This window comes from Mesocricetus auratus, unplaced genomic scaffold (assembly GCF_017639785.1).
Source record: "Mesocricetus auratus isolate SY011 unplaced genomic scaffold, BCM_Maur_2.0 Super-Scaffold_100037, whole genome shotgun sequence".
Taxonomy (NCBI): Eukaryota; Metazoa; Chordata; class Mammalia; order Rodentia; family Cricetidae; genus Mesocricetus; species Mesocricetus auratus.
The window spans coordinates 4,639,026-4,659,611 of NW_024429215.1; the positions used below are offsets into that span (position 1 = coordinate 4,639,026).

General features: G+C 40.9%; 1 protein-coding gene across 2 annotated transcripts; it reads left to right on the top strand.

The window, feature by feature from the left end:
* Positions 1 to 51: 51 nt before the first annotated feature.
* Positions 52 to 19,421, top strand: LOC101828779 (zinc finger protein 665). Of its 2 annotated transcripts, none has more exons than XM_040734095.1 (5): positions 52 to 254; positions 1,312 to 1,476; positions 7,882 to 7,967; positions 12,472 to 12,598; positions 14,789 to 19,421. In XM_040734095.1, the coding sequence occupies exons 2-5, from the start codon at positions 1,440 to 1,442 to the stop codon at positions 17,629 to 17,631; spliced, it is 3,093 nt and encodes a 1,030-aa protein (XP_040590029.1). In that variant the 5' UTR covers positions 52 to 254; positions 1,312 to 1,439; the 3' UTR covers positions 17,632 to 19,421. The 2 variants fall into 2 exon arrangements, with proteins under 2 accessions (XP_040590029.1, XP_040590030.1); XM_040734096.1 differs by having other exon boundaries at positions 7,885 to 7,967.
* The last annotated feature ends 1,165 nt before the right edge of the window (positions 19,422 to 20,586 follow it).

Below are 20,586 nucleotides of genomic sequence, written 5' to 3' on the forward strand. Positions count from 1 at the left end.
GTGGGGTGTGGTGGGCGGGATCGGGAGGAGCTGCACCAGGGAACCAGGCTGAAGCTACCGGAAGTGCCACCATTCACCGTCGGACCCCTGGAGCACCTCGCTGCAGACCCGGGTGCGGGGGACACGGCGGGCGCCGCGGGGACCTGGAGACTCCGGAGCCGCAGTGTCCGCGCGGGGCGGGCGGCCTGGGAAAGTCAGCGTCAGCAGCAGCACAGTGGCGGGAACCGCAGCCCGGCGGCCCTGGAACCTCCCAGGTCAGAGGAGCCGCGGGGCTGGGACCCGGGAGGGAGGGGCGGGGCTGTGCCCGCTGAGGATGCTCACAAGGACAGGGCTTTCAAAATTCTGTCGTGGATATCGTTCCGTTGTCGGCGAGTTTAAAATCCTATGGAGTGGGTCTTACCGTGATTTTTTTTCCGCTTATGAATGTCAGACTCTTCTGTCATGAAGTAATTCCTAACATAATCTGGTAGAGCATTTGCAGTGTTTGCAAACCCGGTTGCTTCTCTTTGCTGTTGTGGCAGTTCCAAAGCCCCTGGAGTTTAAAATCATCCATGCTTTCTAACTCCCCTGTTTTACCTCATGCCTTTGTCCCTGAAAGTAGACATCCCGGAGATCTTCGTAGCTAGTAATCACACGAGGAACCGGTGCAGATATGATTAAACAGAAAATGCGTTTTATGAAGTCCCACAGATAGGGCTGCAAACATTAACATGTACTAAGCAACGTTCTTGCTGCCCATTAATTTTCCAGAGATGTATGCTATCTAGGATGCAAATGCAACATTCAGAAATGTGTCTCATGTTACATCTTAGGCCCAGGCAAGAAAGTGCTGGGCAATTCTGTGAGAGTCTATCAGGCCTCGATATTTTATAGTTAGCAAACTCATGACATAAAAATTCTAGAAACCGTATTCTGAATAATTACAACCGCTCACCTGTGTCAGAAAAAATGTTTCCTTGGTTAAAGAAAAGCTCTCTGCCCATGCACACATGGCAAGACTATTGGGTTTTATTTCAGGGTTTGTTGACATTCAGAACTGTGACCATGGGCTTCTTGTAGGAGGAGTGAGAATGCCGGGATCTAGCTCCAGAGCTTTTGCAGAACTGCGGCAGTTTGGATTCTGGGGGGGTGACAATAGTTATTTTGCAGTCTCCCTTGCTCCTGCTCACGGTTCCTGGGAAAACTACTCTGCATGTGTGTGAGCTGGGAGTGAATGAGCCTCACATCTCACAGAGTACAGTCAATTCCTCAGAGAAAGAGAGATGTTTTTCCTGATATTTCCTCTCTCCTTCATGTTTATCCTTTTCACAGGTATTAGCGTCTTCCGTTTTTGTTCCATGAGAAGTGCCAGGTGATTGCTGAAGAATCTCTTTCTCCTACGCACTCTCACATTGCTCGGGGAGTCCTACTCACCTGTGAAGCAGAAGAACGAGCCCTGGATGGTGAAGAGAGAGGAGACAGCAGCAGAGGATTCAGGTACGCTAGAGGGACTGAGGAAGGAGTAGGTAAGGACTCAGGTGACAGTAGAAACATGGCATGAAATTGGTTTCGCCAGATTCTATTTCATTCAGAATGATTCTAGAGAATTCCACTTCAAATAATCTCAGAATATTCCTACCTTAGGTATTAGAGACTCTCTATGTAAGAATTAATACTCAGAGGCAAATATAACTTAATTTGGTTTTTCATGTGAGTGATGCTGTCCATCTCTCCTTCGCATTACTGATCATGTGTTCTTATCAGTATTAAACGTTTTCATTAGCTTAATTTTAATATAATGTTTAGTTAGAACAGTTGATGCCTTTTGGGATTTTTCTGCTCTTAAAATTTGTAGCATTTTGCTGGGCGTTGGTGGCACACACCTTTAATCCCAGCACTCGGGAGGCAGAGGCAGGCGGATCTCTGTGAGTTCGAGGCCAGGCTAGACCGACGACAGCCTCAAATAATACTGAGAAACCCTGTCTCGTAAAACCAAAAAAAAAAAAAAAATCCTTGTAGGATTTTGCTATTTAGAGTCTTAGAAACACCCTTTTATATTTCTTTACTCATTTGAATGAGACCATACTAGCAGGGAGTCAGTATTCGCATGTAATAGATTAATTATATTATTGTATATTTAAAATATAGCTAAATGTTAAATATATTATATATTTATGTATTAAACATAATTACATGTTAAACACATATTACTTCATATATATTAAATAAATATATATATATCTTATTCAGAGTTCATTATATATTCTGTCTCCTATTGATGTCAAAATTCTGAGTTTGTGGAGAAGACACTTTTTAAACATTGGTCTTGACTTGTTTGGTTTTCCTTCCTTTCTTTTGGTTTTTTAGTTTTTGAGACACTTGATGTTTATTCCTGGCTATTCTGGAACTCTGGGTAGACCAGGCTTGCTTTGAACTCAGAGATCCACCCACCCCAGCCTCTAAGTGCTGGGATTAAAGGCTTGCGCCACCAGGCCATACTGACTTCTTCTGACATGCGCACACTGTAGCATGCTGCGTTAAGATTGAGAAGACTGGGTGTCATCTGCTCTCGTGTGGATGATTCTCTGCAGGCCTGCTAGACATTATTAGTTTTCTGTGCTGTTCACGGTTGTCTTAGTGATGGACATTGAAGCTTCCATCCATCACTGTCTATTTACTTCCTACAGTTGTGTCATTGACTGCTTCATGTATTTGGGAGCTGTGTTGTGAAATGCACTCCTATTAATCAGATAGCTTTCTGGCAAATGAACCATTTGTTAATACTCTTTGTTTTGTGTGTTGATAGACTTGGCTTTTTCTCTTGCCTCCCATAATTATGACCAACCCTCTTCACAGCAGATCTTTAAAAAGAATATTTCCTCACTCTTGGCACTTCATATCCTGCCTTTTGAAGTATAAAACTTTCATTGAAATTTCGTGTTTTGATATTAGACTGTCCTTTTTTGAAGCTGTCTACTATTTTCGTGTTTGATTTAGACAACATTATTCTTATGCATTTCAAAAAGTCCCTGGGAAAATATAAACTCATCCACTTTGTTCGTTTTTGTCTATTTCTTATGTCTCTTTTCCTCTGTCTACATTGCTTTCTCTATTGTCACTATCCTGCAGCATATTCAGTTCCTTAATACACTTGATTAGCACCAGGCAGTGGTGGCGCACGCCTTTAATCCCAGCACTCGGGAGGCAGAGGCAGGCGGATCCCTGTGAGTTCGAGGCTGGGCTGGACCGACAGCCTCGAAAACAATACAGAGAAACCCTGTCTCGTAAAAACCAAAAAAAAAAAAAAAAAAAAAAAACCACTTGATTAGCGTGTCCTCTATGTTTTCTTTTTTCTTATTTGGTTGTTCAAGAAGCCGCATGCTGTCTGTGTTCTTCCTTTTGTATTGTTTTCTGTTTGCTATTGCTAAGGACCTTGAGTGTTGACACTGACTAGGCAGAGAGGAGATCTCAGTGCAACACTAGGTGAGCACTTTTCCTCATGACGAAATGTGTGGAGCATGTACTGTGTACCTTTTGGCTGCTTTAACTGCTTTTGAGCATGGTGTGTTCTGTTCATTTGCTTATTATTGATTACAATACTATTTATTTGCTTTTTGATATTTTTCCTCTTTCAATTTTGGTAAATTCTGGGTATTTTGTGTATCGTACTATGAAATGTTTGCTAGTAATATATACACCCTGTAGACCGTCTCTTCATACTTTTAGTTATTACCATCTCCATGCAAAGTAGTGTCATATGACTCTTCATTTTGTTAAATGTGTTCTTATATGTTGTCATCTTCCCATCTCTTCCTCCAGGGGGTGCAGCTGGGGCCTGTGATTCAGGGAATCACTTTTCCTCCAATTGGTGTAGGTGGGGCCTGTGGCTTTGGTGGTTGATCTTCCTCTCCCGGTGGAGGCAGAGCCAAGGCTGTGGTGGCGGCAGATGCGGCCCTAGATGGTTTGCGGTATGGGGCATGTGTCCTCAGCTCTCTGAGCTTTCTGTCCTGGTGGAAGCAGGGCCAAGGCTCCCATGGCAGCAGATGCAGCCCCGCATGGTTTGAGACTGCCCCCAGGACTCTGGGGATTTGGTGGACAGGAAGGGGTGACATGCCCCTGTCAAGGGCCTCCAACGGGGCTCTAAAGTTGATTCTTATGTGAATATTTTTGCTTACTTGGTTGTTGAAGAAGCTGTACAGTGACTAGTCTGTCGTTTTTAGATTTTATGCATTCATTATGTGTGCTTGAATACCAGAAGAAGGCAGCCGATCTCATTATAGTTGGTTGTGAGTCACCATGTGGTTGCTGGGAATTGAACTCAGGACCTCTAGAAAAGTAGTTAGTGCTCTTAAATCTCTGAGCCATCACTTCAGCCGGTACACTGACCTGTATGGTGCTGCAGTAAGTTGGATCCCTGCTGACAGTATGTCTAGAGGGTCTTTCTTTTGCTTTGTTTGCAAGATTCGTTTTATTGAAATCTTGAGTGTGGACACTGAGTAGGTAGAGAGGGCATCTCAGGGCATATTGGTGAGCATTTGTTCCTGACTAACAGGGTGCAGCGTTTTATATGTCTACTTAGGGTCCATTGTACCTGCTTTGTTATGAATATTATTATTTTATTTATTTATTTACTTATTGGTTTTTGGTTTTTTGAGACAGGATTTCGGTGTGTATCCCTCGATGTCCTGGAACTCACTCTATAGACCTGTCTGGTCTCAAACTCAGAGAGACCTGCGTGCCTCTGCTTCCCGAGTGCTGAAAATAAAGACATGCACCAACACCGTCTAGCTGTCATTGCTTGTTAGCATGATCTATTAAATTATTTGCTTTATCCTTTAAATGATTTTTATTTCTTTCCTTTATGATTTTGTTATATTCTAGGTAGTATCCTCTCATGATACTACCTAGACCAGACAGGTCTACAGAGTGAGTTCTAGGACATTGAGGGATAAATGTATTTGTACTATAGGCTGGTTCTTCAAACTTTTTTGTCCTTAAATTTGAAACAAGCTTGCTTTGCATGTCAATCTCAATTCCTTCTCCCTCCCCTCCTTACCTGCCTTTCATGAGGGATCTTCAAAATCTGTCATATCATTTGGAGCAGGGCCTAGGCCATCTCCCATGTATCTAGGTGAGATAGTACCTGTCTATGTGGAATGTGCTCCCAATGTCCATTCGTATACTAGGGATAAATACTGATCCACTACTACCAGAGGCCCCATAGATTGCCCAGGCCTCCTCACTGACACCCACATTCAGGGGGTCTGAGTCAGTCCTGTGCTGATTTCCCAGCTATCAGTCTGGGGTCCATGAGCTCCCCCTTGTTCAGGTCAGCTGTTTCTCCAGCCTGGTTTTGACCCCTTTGCTCATCACTCCTCCCTCTCTGCAACTGGATTCCAGGTGATCACTCAGTGTTTAGCTGTGGGTGTCTGCCTCTGCTTCCATCATTCTTCAAACTTTTGATTTGTATATTGCACATGCATATTTTTATTGCGTGCATCCACTCTTCCAGCTCATGCATGAACACCTGTGATTCATTTCATAGTGAGAGACTGTCGGACCCAGGATCATATTTTCTATCTGGGTAATTACTTTTCCCATCATCATTGGTTGACAAGGCTATCTAGGAGACAACGTGTGTGAGTGTGTGTATTCGTGGGATTTGTCTTGGTGATATCCACATGGTTGTTGCTCTGGTTCTGGATTGATCTGTTTCTCTATTGCATTGGTTCTGGATTGATGTGCTTCTCTATTGCATTGGTTCCGGATTGATCTGCTTCTCTATTGCATTGGTCCGTGCCTCTATTCTTGTGCTGTTTGCAAGTTCTGTTGCTTCTGTGGCTTTGGCCTGTCATGGGCATTTACAGCTGGAATAACTAATGATACTTGCTGGGATTGCTCTGTGCAATTAGGGTCTTTCTGCTGCCTTGGTTTTCTCCTGACTGTTTTTGTGAATAGCATTCACTGTGTTTCTTTTCATAGCTGACCTCCTTATTCTTCTGCTTACATACTTTGTCCCCTCTTCTGTTATGATCTCCGAGATTTGAACCAGGTTCATGGATGTCTTCTTCATGGCTGTGTAGTCACCCGTAGCTCATTCTCTGTGTGTGACAGTTACAAGTCTCCAAAATAACTGTTGCCCATTGTATACAAAGCTTCTCTGACCCAGACTATGGTATTGCTGTGATCATTGGTATTTTTCTGTGTTGTACATAGTAGGTTTCTTTCTAGCGCTCCTCTCCTTTATTCCTCGCATGAACTTTATTCTTTCCTGTGTCCCTGGGATAATTCATGGTTGATTCTTTTGTGCATATTTTTCCTAGTTCCATCTAATGACATAATTGATTGAAAACCCTGTGTTAATTTGCGTTTACTTTAGAATGTATTCCCTTTTTCCATCAATCCTAGCAGACATTTTTCCTGAGTATAACATATGGTTGACAGTTATTTTATCCCATGGCTCTTGATATATCATTCTATATTCTCCTGACTTCAGAATATGGATAAGTATTCCTAAGGATTACGTTTTCCAAGCCTGTGTTTTTGTTAAAGTGTAGGGGAAGATAATTGGAAAGTAGATGGCCATTGTTACAGCACTTAGATTTGAGAATAGTAGGATAGGTATGGGAGATGAGGCAGCCTTTGAGGAACTGTCCTAGGGAAGATTTGTCTAGTCTACTGTGGTCTCCTTTCCACATTCTGTATACAGTTCACACTCAAACAAGTGCTAGTGACCTGTGGGTGTCTGGGGACTCTGATATTCTTGCATGGACCCTTTGAATAGAAGCCACTGAGGTGCAAAAATATATCTGTTCAGAAGCATATGTGTTTGGAGAAATAGCAGTTCCAGATTTTTAATATGAGGCCCTGGACAGGGAACGTCATGGTGCACGCATGTGAAACCACTTGTTATTCCACTCCACAATGACTTCTTGCCCATTCTCCATGAAGTCAAAAACGTATTTTTTCAGTTGAAGTCGTGGACAGAATTAAATCATGGGACACATTCTTTCCCATATTAAATATTGGGGAAATTGAAACAGCACCTGGGACTAAAACAGGATTTTTTTAATGTTTCTTTTCTGATAGAAGTAACAATAGTACTCAACCTGAATGTTAAAGGCAAAAGTTACCAAGTGACACTCCAAGTGAAAATGTCCTGATTTTTTTTATCTTTTTTTGTTGTTTTTCTTTTTTTATTTAAATTAGAAACAAGCTTGCTTCACATGTCAATCCCAGCTCTCTCTCCATCCCCTCCCCTCCCCAAGCTCCCCAGCCCCCATACCAGTCCCCACCTCCGTCCCCAGGGTGGTGAGGCCCTCCATGGGGGATCTCCAGAGTCTGTCATTTCATCCAGGGCAGGGTGTAGGCCCTCCCCCAAAGAGTCCAGACTGAGAGAGCATCCCTCATTGTGGGATGGGCACTCAAAGTCCATTTGTATGCCAGGGATACATACTAACTACCCAAGGCCCCATAGATTGCTTAGGCCTCCTCACTGACACTCACATTCAGGGGGTCAGGATCAGTCCCATGCTGTCCTCCCAGCTGTCAGTCTGGGGTCCAAGAGCTCCCCCTTGTTCAGGTCAGCTAAATGTCCTGATTTTTATCTTCAAAATTCATGCAATAGAAGTAAAGCATATTTGATGTTCATAACTTCTGTTATTTCATACTTTTCTTCAAGTGAACTTCTTGCCCATCAACTTTAAGAGCCCATGCTTCTGGGTACAGTGATAATCTTCCACCACTCAACATACATGCTCTAGTGCTCCCCTGTCTGGTGGAATGTTAAGAAGACCTTTAGTATCATTTTGGGTTTGGGTGTTCTGATGTGTTTTAGCACTGTCTGTAACATTGTATTAATTTTAGCTTTCTATTTTTGATACTTTGATGTGAAATGTCAAGAAGAGTTCTGGTGTTTGTTCCTGAGACAGAAACTCAGAAAAAGAGTAACAGGAAGAATGGAGGATTGTCCCGTCAGTGCACACCAGGTCAGTGCCATGTCCACATTTCTTTGAAAACTGTTTTTATAATTGAAAATGTGTGAGTCTTTGTTTCTCTTCCTCTGATAATGTAATCTGTCTTAGGGTTTCTGTTGTTATGAGGAGACACCATGACCACAGCATCTTTTTTTTTTTTTTTTTTTTTTTTTTTTTTTTGGTTTTTCGAGACAGGGTTTTCTGTAGCTTTGGAGCCTGTCCTGGAACTTGCTCTGTAGATCAGGCTGGCCTCAAACTCACAGAGATCCGCCTGCCTCTGCCTCCCGAGTGCTGGGATTAAAGGCGTGCGCCACCACCCCCTGGCACCCACTGCATCTTTTATTGGGACTGGTGGATAGGTTCCAAGATTTGGTCCTTTATTGTCATGCCAGGAAGCATGGTGTTGTAGAGGCTGACATGGTAGTGGAGAAGGAGCCAAGGGTTTTAGTTCTACATCTGAATCCGCAGGCAGGAGCAAGAGAGAGACAGGACCTGACTTGAGCTTCTGAAAACCTCAGAGCCCATCCCCAGGGATTTATTTCCTCTAATAAGGCCAGTGCTACTCCAACAAAGTCACACTTCCTAATAGTTCCACTTCCTACTGACTAAGCATTTAAATCTGTGAGCCTATGGGGCCATTCCTGTCAAAATCACTAAAGTGTTTGTTTTCTGGCATCCTTTTTTGTTTTTCATTATCTTCTCTGATTTTCAAGATTAAGTCCTTAGATCTTTCAACTCTGTAGCACAGCTTTGGCCCATTGCAGCCTCCCTTGGTTATTCCTATGAGTTCATGTTTTTCAGGGGGTTAAGACCTGTAATTCTGTAAGAGATTCCATGGTAATGGATTATCAGAGAACTATATTGATTACCATTTTCTGTAGAGGATGGACTTGTGTCCTTATATTAGTGAGGAAGGAAGGCTTCATGTTCCTCATAGATTGCATGTCAGTTTTAGTCAGTTTTTCAAAGCCAGGTTTATGATAGTGATCATGGAAGTACATGAAATTTTGGCTTATGTCACTGAGCCAAATGTAGAAGAAACTCACTGTCTTGAATCCTAGTATTAAATATTTCAGCACTCTAGAAAGCACAGATAGTAGAAGGAACATGTGGCTTGCTCTTCCTTATAAAACTCATGTTTTTGGTGAGGAGATATAAATTTCACTATACTGGAATCTCCATTGCATTGATGTCACACAGTGATGGGTGTGTCGATACCTTAAATCTTTTTGTCTCAGGAGAGATCCTGCTCATACCATACTCTTGATAAAAAATGCTCCATGCAAACTTCTCAGTAGACAGAGCAGTGTTTTTCTCTATGTCTTCTATTTTATTTTTAAGACAGGGTGTAAACACTGCTGTCTACCTCTATATTGCATCATGTGGGATATTTGAGTAAGAGTTTTATTTAGTATGTATACAGTATTCTCTCTGCATGTGTGCCTGCAGGCCAGAAGAGGGCACCAGGTCTTATTACAAATGGTTGTGAGCCACCACGTGGTTGCTGGGAATTGAACTCAGGATTTCTGGAAGAGCAGCCAGTGCTCGTAACCACTGAGCCGTCTTTCTCTAGCCCTGAGTAAGAATTTTCTGAAGAGCATTGACTTGGTGTTGTGTATAAGACATCAGTTTTCAAACATAAATGGATGTCCATTGTAATCACTTTCCTCTCTTTTCTTTTTGAGGAAGAAGGCGCCCGCAACCTTCTGTTTTTTCCTTTTTTTATGGTATAGTTTACGTCTGTACAGGCTTTGAAGAGTTGTTGAGGTAGACAGGTTTCCTGTTCATTCTTTAGAAATACTTTAAGTATGTGAGTGTTCATCTGCATGCTTTTCTATGCACCGCATGCTTACACGAGGGCTGCAGAGCCCTAACCCTTGGCATTAGAATCAGGTACTACATTGAGCTGCCCTGTTTGTGGAGAGAATGATGCTCAATTTCTCTGCATGAACATCAAATGTCCATTACTTCTATGTCATCTTTCCAGCCCCCAGGTTTATATTTGTAGTGCACACTCAATATTGGCCTACTCTGCAGCTCTGTGTCTTTTATTTTTTTGGGGGGGGGAGGAGAAATCATGAATGGTTCAAACCTATGCAAACCAAAACCCTGTTTGATAATTCAGCTCAAATACTGAATAAAAGAAGTGTTGAAATTTTCTATTGAGTCATTCTCATGAGCAATTATATCTTCAAAACCAATAGGGAGTTAGAATACTTCTTACACCCTTAATACCTTCATTTCATATACAGAAAATCTTTATACTTTATCTGAATGCATTATCACATACAATGTTTATTTGTAAATATTTTTCTCATCATATACTGAAACCTCATATTGAATTTCTGAAATTGTTCTTTGCCTATATTGGATCTGCCTACTTTTGAAAAATTTAGATAAAATTACCACTTTCTAAGGCAGCTTTTTCTATTCATTTTATGGCTGTAAATGCTTTCAAAAAAATTCACAAAATTGTTGAGTCTATGGGTTCTTCTGTATGTTGGATATATGGACTGATATTATAGTCTTTTCTATTTAAAGAAAATCTCTGACTTTTAATTCACCCATGAATTCTTCATTCCTTATTCTACGTCTTTGTTCTTGAAAGCATGCAGCATTATACCTAGAGCTCAGGATCTAAAGTGAGAATGTTAGGATAGAGTCATGTGAGGCCCAGCTGTAAAGATGGTTGGTACAGCATACATATTTAAACATTGTAGAATTTGTATCAAAAACTGTTTTAAAAAAAAAAGTCCTGCTTCTAATATTTTCACTCAGGGTTTGAAAAAAGGAACTACAAATAAGCGAGGGAACTAAAATCTGAGGGGAAAAGGAATGGACTCACACACAATTGCTCCTCTGCATGTTTTTTATTCTTCTTTTGCTCTTTCTCTCTTGCTGTTATGTTTCTCTTTCTCTCAAATTCTCCCCAGTTCATGGGCTACAGGTATATATACATTTGCAGTAGTAATTCTTTTTACAATACTGTGTGAGGCTTGAGCTTCTCGGTGTAAGCAAGGCAGATGAGATTTACACACAAAGCAATGAACTAAAACTGCCAGGAGAAATATTTAGGGTTGTAGTTCAAAGAGGGGGTCTAAGTTTAATTTGCACAAGAAGGAAAACCTGTTGCCTTCCAGTGCTCTGGCCTCAGTGGCAGCACAGGCCTTCAGGAAGGTTTACTTTTCCCTGAGAATGAGCAAATGGGCTGATTATCTTTGTCTTTATCTTCTCAGGGGAAACAGGAGGGAGCAGTAAATCTCTGAACTGAAATCTTGAGTTAATGAAATAAGACGTTTGAGAAGCTTTTAGTGCTGGCTTAGTTTCGGTTATTGCTTTCTCTATTTGCCAGTGAGGTAAAGCCAAGGGTATGCTTATTTTTCTATCCATCTAGGCAGCTATGAATCAACAACTTTGGACATGTAGTAATTCTATGTCCTTGGATATCTGGGAATGTCTTAGATAGGATGCTTTTGCCTGGGCCCTAAACACTGACCAAATGCCTGTCCATAAAGGTATCTGCAGGAAGGCAGATCTCTGCCATTGCAATGGAGAGGGGAACCAGGACCTGATCGTGGGAAACAGAACTCACACATAGCTGAGGAATATAATCAGTAAACTAGGACCTGCTAATGGAGAATAGGTATCTACGCATAGCTAGGGAGTGTAATCAGCAAAACTCCAAATACATGGGAGAAATTTGTTCCCAGTAAATGATCGATGGTGCTGAACTGAGGGATGTAAATCCCTAGTTTTTTACAGAAAGGAATAAGCTACAGGAAGAATCTACAGCAAGACACAGCCAATTCCTTCCTGAGATTATAGCACCAGGTACAGCCTTTGTACTGGTTTCATCCATCACAAAAATCCTTCCTTCTTGTGAGTTATCTTGCGACTTGTAGCAAATTTGGAAGCACACGTTTGCTCATCCTAGCATTTGCTTGTGAGAAGTGACCCTGAACATCCTTGACTTCAAGACAGCCTTTGTAAAGTTACATTCCTGAATCTACATCTTGAATGTGTTTCTTGTGTTCCTTCCAAATTTGCTGATTGTGGTACTATTATGTCATCCTGTTTTCACAAAGACAGGAGATGCAATGTAGGGTATTGTCTTCTGGAAAGTACCTTTCATTAAAATTAACTTTCAGTTTTATCTTATTGTGTGGGTCTATTTGGCTGAATACATGTGTGAGTGCTCTCTGGGTCTCCTGCCTATAAAATTTAGAAGAGAACATTGGATCCCATGGAACTGGAATAGTGCCGTCTGGGTGCTGTGAGACAGGCTATGATCCTCTAGAAGAGCAGCAAGTGCTTTTAACCACTGAGCCTCTCTAGCATATTTAGAAAACTTGTGCTTGACTAATGTTCATACCTCACCTGTATCATAAAATATCTCTAATTTTTTTTTAGTATATGTGCTGTTGAAGCGAGCACAATCTTTAATTTTTAGTTGTCTTTTACCTAGGAAAGCATTTTGTCCAGCAGCTCATGGTAAATGTACAATTTTCCATTACAGGATCTGTTGACATTCTGGGATGTGGCTGTGGACCTTTCCCAGGAAGAGTGGGAATGTCTGGACTCTGCTCAGAAGACTTTGTACATGGATGTGATGTTAGAGAATTACAGCAATCTAGTGTTTGTGGGTAAGAATGCTCTTCATGTAGAATTTCTGATTTATCATTTGTTTTTAACTATTTGTATGTATGTAAACTCCCTGAGCTGTCTAGAGACTTCCAGAAGTAAGGGAAATGCTGGTTATCAACATGATCTTTTTCATGGTTCTTCTTTACACTTTCTGTGTTCTCTGGAGCAGCAACCAGTGCTATACACTGCCTGATCTCCAGTCCCGTTACCTGTTTTTAATGAAAACTTCAAAGTGCAAAGACAACTGACTATTTAAGACAAGGACAGACATTGCAATATACTGAGTAATTAACATGTTTTGATTTTACTACTGGATTAAGTTACTCTCCAATTTCTTAGCTTTAAAAAAAGGATAGTTTTGTGGGGTTTTTTTGGTTTTTCCAATACATTCTGGCCCCAGTTTCCCCTACGTCTTCTCCCATGTCCCCCAACCTCCCGTCTCTTCCAGATCTACTCCTCTTCTGTTTCTTTTTAGAAAGGAACAAGCCTTCCAGGGATCTCAGCTTAACACAGCCTAACAAGATATAATAAGATCATACACAGCAAGGCAGTGATGGCACACCACTTTAATCCCAACACTCGGGAGGCACAGACCAGCGCATCTCTGAGCTTAAGGCCAGCCTGGTCTATTGAATGAGTCCCAGGACAGCCAACACTACACAGAAAAACCCTGTCTTGAAAACAAACTAGACAAACCAGAAAAAAAAACATGGCTAAACACCATTTACCATTTTGAGGCTGGATGAGGCAACCAGTAGTTGAAAAGGGTCCCAAAGCAGTCAGAAGAGTCAGAGAGGTTCCCGTTCGCACCATTAGAAGTCCCAAAAAAAGCATCAAGCTAACAATCATAGCATATATGCAGAGTACCTAGAGCAGACTCATGCAGTCTCTGTGATTGCTTCTTCAGTTCCTGTGAGCCCCTGTCGGCTCTACCTAGTTGATGTCCGTGGGTCATGTTTTCCTGGTATCCTCAACCTCCATCCTCTCCGGCTCGCACACTTCTTCCTCTTGTTCCTTGTGGTTTGCTGAGTTCCAAGGTGACAGACCTGATGGAGATCTCCAATTTGAACTCTCCACCTGATGTTTGGCTGTGGGTTCGGCATCTACTCTTGTCAGATGCTGCTGGTAGCCTCTGGTGAGAATTGGACTACTCTTATATAAAAGAGTATAGAAGAATAGCATTAGGAATTGTTTGATTTACTTTCTTAAATCATATATATCATGACTCTCCAGCCTCAGGTTCCTGGTCATCCAGGCAACATTGGGCATGGGCTTCCTTTCATGGTGTGGGCCTCAAATTAGACCAGTCATTGGTTGGCCACTCTCACCAATTCTGCACCTCCATCGCTCCAGCACATCTTGCACGTAGGATAGATTGTAGGTGGAAGGTTTGTGCCTGGCTTGGTGTCCCAGTCCCACCATTTTAAGCCTCATAGAATCCTGGTAGTTTGTACTGCACGGTTTATACACACACACCCCATGCACGCACCTTACAGGCTAGTATCCTATTTCAGTTGTCTCTTCCCATATTCTCTCCCTCCATTCTCTCCACCCCAACCCTGATCTCTCCTTTTCCTATCCCCACCCACCTTCCTTCCACTAGCAATATCCACTCTATTTCCTCCACCCCAGGGAATCCAAGCAGCCCCCTTAGAGCCCTCAAAAGGAGAGGCTTTACGTTAGAGAAACAGATTTTGGTGGTGAGGATGTTGTTGTGTTTCTTTGTTGTTTGAGATGTGGTCTCTGTATTTAGTCTTGGCATGGTTTTAATCACTTTAGGGAAGATGAAGAAAAAGGTGAGTTTCTTTCCAGCATAGGTTACAAAGAGAGTTTCTAAGCAAAGGAGGTAACACAATGTAACTGTCTTACAAACATAAGCAAGAAAAGAGGAGATCTTCTTCATGTTGCCCTTCAGAGAGCTCCTTTATCAGAGTTCATTTTTGCTTGTTCACGTATTTGTCTGACCTTTTATAAGGCTTAGATAAGGATGAGGATGTTACTAGTGATCTTTGCAGTTTGAGTGGAGGTTCTTCTGAACCTTCCATAGAATGATAGTGAAATGCAAAAAGCATCTGCTCAAAGCTCTGTTCCTATGAATTACTACTCTACCCTTCTTAAGAAAATTTCAGGTAGTGAATCTGTTATTCATGAATCAATCCCTATAATCCTTACTTGTGCTAATTTTCCAGACAACCATCACATGTGTGTTGAATATAAGAAGGCCCTTCACCATGCTTCAAAGGATATTGTCCATGATTATGTGAATCTCCAAGAGGAGCCTTTCAAATGTAATGATCTTAACAAAGTTGCTCATGAATCTTTTGAATGTATACCTTATGACAGAAGTGACATTGCAGAAAACTGCAAGATTATATTTGGAAACCAAAGAGATGCCTCTGTTGAATTATTAAACTCAACCCGACAAAGAAGTGGCAGCATGGGAGAAGAATCCTGCAAATATAAGGACTATGCAAGCTGTTTGTGTTTCTGTTCCATCATTAGCCAAAATCTAGGAATCTACACTGGAAAGGAAGAACACAAAAATACAGAGACTGATAAGTCTTTTGACTATAACCATGAACTCACACTGAAAAGAATCCACAGTGGAAAGAAATCAGAGCAATGCCAGAAATGTGAAAAATGCTTCATGACATACGCAATCCTCAATAGACATAAAGGATCTCATACAGAGGAGAAATCTTATAAATGTACAGAATGTAGGAATTTCTTTCTGAATTTATTGCAACACAAAGTACATAACAGCATTCCTTATGGAGAAAAATCCTACAATTGTACTGAAAGCAGTAAGTGCTTTTATGATTCATTAGAGTTTATAAGACATTACAAAATCCACACTGAAGAGAAAACTTACAAATTTACTGATTATGGCAAGTCCAAGTCCTTCATTTATTGCTCAGATCTTGAAGAACATCAGAGAATTCATAGAGGAGAGAGGTCTGACAAAGATAAGCAGTGCAGTAACTTCTACACATTGTCGCACCTTGAATACCATGATAGAAGCCATACTGAAGAGAAAATTGACAGATTTAATGAATGTGATAAATCCCTTTCCACTGCCTCAGGTGGTAAAGCAAATCAGAGGATTCCCACAGGAGAGAAACCTTACAAATGCTTTGAATGTCATAAATCCTTTATTCAGAAAGGTAAACTCACAACACATCAAAGAATTCATACGGGAGAGAAACCTTACAAATGTAAGGAATGTGGCAAATGCTTTACCCAGCAGACACACCTAAGAACCCATCAGAAACTTCATACAGGGGAGAAGAATTACAAGTGTAGTGAATGTGAGAAATCCTTTTCCCAGAAAGACCATCTTCGGAGACATCAGACAATTCATACTGGAGAGAGGCCTTATAAATGCACCATATGTGGGAAAGCCTTTGCACGTACTACATATCTTAGATTGCATCAAAATGTGCATACAGGTGTGAAACCATACAAATGCAGCGAGTGCGGCAAGGGCTTTACTAGTAGTTCATCTCTTCGATTGCATCAGAACATTCATACAGGCGAGAAACCTTATAAATGTAGTGAGTGTGAGAAGTCCTTTACCAGTAGCTCATACCTTAAATTGCATCAGAACATTCATAAAGGCGAGAGGCCTTACAAATGTACTGAATGCGGCAAAGGCTTTATCCAGAAACAGCAGCTGAGGAGACATCTGACACTTCATACAGGAGAGAAGCCTTACAAATGCAGCGAGTGTGAGAAATCCTTTTCCGTTGGCTCAGATCTCAGAAGCCATCAGAAAATTCATGCCGAGGAGAACCCTTACAAGTGCAGTGAGTGTAAGAAATCCTTCAGTAGTAGTTCATCTCTTCGGCTGCATCAGAAATTTCATACTGGTGAGAGACCTTACAGATGTAATGAATGTGGCAAAGGCTTTCTCCAGAACCAACAGCTGAAGAGACATCAGACAATTCATACAGGAGAGAAGCCTTACAAATGCAGCGAGTGTGAGAAATCCTTTTCCGTTGGCTCAGATCTCAGAAGCCATCAGAAAATTCATGCCGAGGAGAACCCTTACAAGTGCAGTGAGTGTAAGAAATCCTTCAGCAGTAGTTCAGCTGTTCGGTTGCATCAGAGAATCCATACAGGTGAGAAACCTTACAAATGCAGCGAATGTGACAAGTCCTTCATTCAGAAACACCAACTTAGGAGACATCAGACAAATCATACAGGTGTGAAACCTTACAAATGTCGTGAGTGTGGGAAGTCCTTTACCAGCAGTTCATCTCTCCAGTTGCACCAGAACATCCATACCGCGGAGAAACCTTACCGATGTAATGAATGCAACAAAGGCTTTAACCAGAAACAACAGTTAATAAGACACCTGACACTTCATACAGGAGAGAAGCCTTACAAATGCAGTGAGTGCGAGAAATCCTTTTCCGTTGGCTCAGATCTTAGAAGCCATCAGAAAATTCATGCTGAGGAGAACCCTTACAAGTGCAGTGAGTGTAAGAAATCCTTCACCAGTTCTTCGTCTCTTCGGTTGCATCAGAGAATTCATACAGGTGAGAAACCTTACAAATGCAGCGAATGTGAGAAATCCTTTGCCAGTGGCTCATATCTTAGGATACATCAGAAATTTCATACAGGAGAGAAACCATACAAATGTGGTGAGTGTCAGAAATCTTTTACCACTGGTTCATATCTCAGATTGCATCAGAAAATCCATAGAGGCGAGAAACCTTTCAAATGTAGTGAATGTGGCATATCGTTTATCAAGAAGCAACATCTAAAGATGCATCATAAAACTCATATTCGGGAGAAAACTTATGAATGCAATGACTGTGGCAAATTCTTTGGTCTGAAATTCAAACTTAGAGAACACCAGAGAATTCATACAGGAGAGAAACCTACAAATGTAATGAATGTGGCAAATGCTTTATATGGAAATGCAGACTTCCAACCACTCAGTGAGTTCATACAGGAGACAAACACTACAAATGCAGTGAAAGTAACAAATATTTTACCAGTGGGTCATATCTTAGAGTACATCTGATAACTCATACAGGAGAGAAACCTTGCAAATGTGGCGCGTGTGAGAAATCTTGGCCTGTGGCTCATACCTTAGATTGCACTAGAAATTTCATGCAGGGGAGAAACCTTACAAATGTTGTGAATGTGCTAAATCCTTTACCACTTACTTATATCTTAGCCTCCATCAGAAAATTTATATAGGTGAGATACTTTACAAATGTATTGCATGTGGCAAAGACTTTACCTCAGTTATATAAATAAACATCAAAAAAATACATACTGTGGAGAATAGTAAATAATGTGGCATGTTCTTTTTCCAAGCTATGTCCTTAGGGACCACTAGAGGCTCTATACTATTGAATCATTGTGAACATGAAAAGCTTAGAACCCCTTTAAGCAATGTTCAAATCTTAGAAAATATCAAAGTTTTATACTGAGGAAAAATTCTGAAAATGTGATAATGTAGAAAAAAATGTCTTTAAAACATATTTTTTCAACTTCAAATATTTAATAATGAATAAAAATGGAGAAACCTGATGTACATGCCATTGTGTAGGCATTTTCTGGAGACTAAAATATTCCATCCTGAAGGGAATCTGATTAGGACAAGAAATAAACCACTCAATAGCATCAAGAAGTATCTGAATCTAACAGGATTCACTGTGTTTAACTGCCATGAAGAAATACAGCGATCATGCTGCTTAGGTGAAACTGCAGCAAATGAAGTGAGCCACGAAGATAGGGCATCCTTTAACCTGTGGGTATGCCTGCAGGGGGCAGTGTCTTCCAGATGTTCATTGTTTGTAATCTATATTCCATGCTAGGTTTTACTTTTGTGATGGCAATTACCGTTGAGTCTCTTTTGACCCTATAAATGACTTCTCTGTAAACATATTTTCCTAAGAAGCCCTTGTATCTTAAATTATACCTTATTTATAATCTACATGGTACCATCAGGCTTTTTACCCTTCTTTCATTCTGTACCTCCAACTTGTTCATCTTGCTGGCATCTCTCCATACATAGATTCATTCCCAGTTCCTTTCTTTTCCCATAAATCCCACCTATTCTCCCTGCCTAGCTTTGCACAGTATAATCAATTATTGCACAATACTTTCATATTCTTGTAATTAATCCCAATAAAGCTCATGGGTTCAAAAACATAGATTTCAGTGGCTTTCATATTTGGTTTTTGTTGGTTTCCATTTTGGTGCCTACATGCATATGTATTGTGTATTTTCCTGGGGGGGGGGAACTAATGGAATTTGCTAACTCTATTTGTTGTTCCTCCATATTGCATGTCCAGCAGGAAAAAATGATACTAGAGAGATGAGTATACTAATTTAGGGAAGATTGCTGGTTCTTACTGCTACACGCTTACTGGCATAGTAGTAGCTGTTCTGGTTAAAGGACCTCAACACAGAACATGTAGGCTTAGGCAGCTTCATAGAGCAGGCTGCTTTTTTTGTTGCATTCAGGGAGGAGAGAGCAGTCTTCACGGGGGCAAATGAAAACATCCCTATGAAACTGTCAGATATTCCAAAGTGTGCTCTGTTTATCCATGCCTCTAAATTCTTAGACCCTATGCTTCAGTAAAGCTCCAGTGAACCTCAGAATACTGGTGCCCATGGGCAAATACTGAATACCATTTTATCCTTGTATCTTGTTTAACCTTAGAAATTCTAGTCTACAAGTCCCCTGCCATCTTTTTGTTAAAGCCTTTCAACAACTATACTATTGTAGACATACCAGAGTAATTCATCATGGAATACCTATCAAGAAAATGCTTCAATAAAGACTTACTTTTATTTTCATTTCATGTGTGAGTTGATCCATACAAATATAAGTAAATTAAGAAACTTACATGAGATAACCTATGAACAAGACAATATGTACATACTGCTGTATACCCTAGAAATTCCCAGGAATGTGCCTTAAGATCATTTTTCAGTACTGAGAATAGATGGAGAAGTACTTATCCCAACTCATAAGCACTATATTAGAATACGGATACTTGAGACTCAGACATTTTAGTCCTAGGCCAAGAAATTCATTGCAGTGTATTTAACCATGCCACATGTTAAACATGTATACATGTTTCAGGGATTTCAGTGCAAGAGGATAGTCATAGCCAACTCATGGGAAAATATTGTGTATGCACATTAAGGTATTCTCAGTATTGCTGTTGTTTGAAATATGAACTGAAATGGTTAATACAACCTGTAGTGTGCCTACTGACTTGGCAGAGAGAGAATCTTGGTGCACAAGAGGTTAGAATTGTTTTCATGACTACTTTTGTAGCATAGGGAGTCCAGACATAAGATAGGTTTGCAGGTGTGTTGGTGGAAAACATAAACTGTATGCCAACTGTAATGAGTTCAGGTTTCAAGGTGCCATCTCTGGTTTCACTCTATTGTAAAAAAGGAAATCAGAAACATATTGAGCAAATGGTAACAAATGAATTAGACAGGTGAACGAATTTCCCACTAGTGACTGGAAAGTTGAATGTGTAGGTGCAAACTCTATGGAGCAGAGTCAAGGAGCCTGGTACAGAGAGGGCAAAATTAGGATCCTATGATGTTGCACCTGATTTTGACTCATTTGAGTTTTTTATACAGGGGCTGAAGAGATTGCTCAGAGATTAAGAGCACTGGCTACTTGGCAGAGTCCAACTCCAGCAGGGTTCTGACCCACAGTACAGAGGATGATCAAAAATGAAGAGACCCTCAATTGTCTTTCAAATAGATGGTGTCTAATAAACTCAAGCTGGATTTCTAGAAGTTGGAATGCATTCAAGCACAAACAGTTGCAATACATTTCACTTAAAGTATTTCCTAGGAATCATTAACGTTTACCCAATTTAGTCTCTCCTTCCCCACTCCCTTGACATCATTAATGTTTTGTTTGTTTTTCATGACAAGGTCTCTGCGTAGCTTTGCAGCCTGGCTGACCTTGCACGTGTTACAGCTGTGAAAAGAA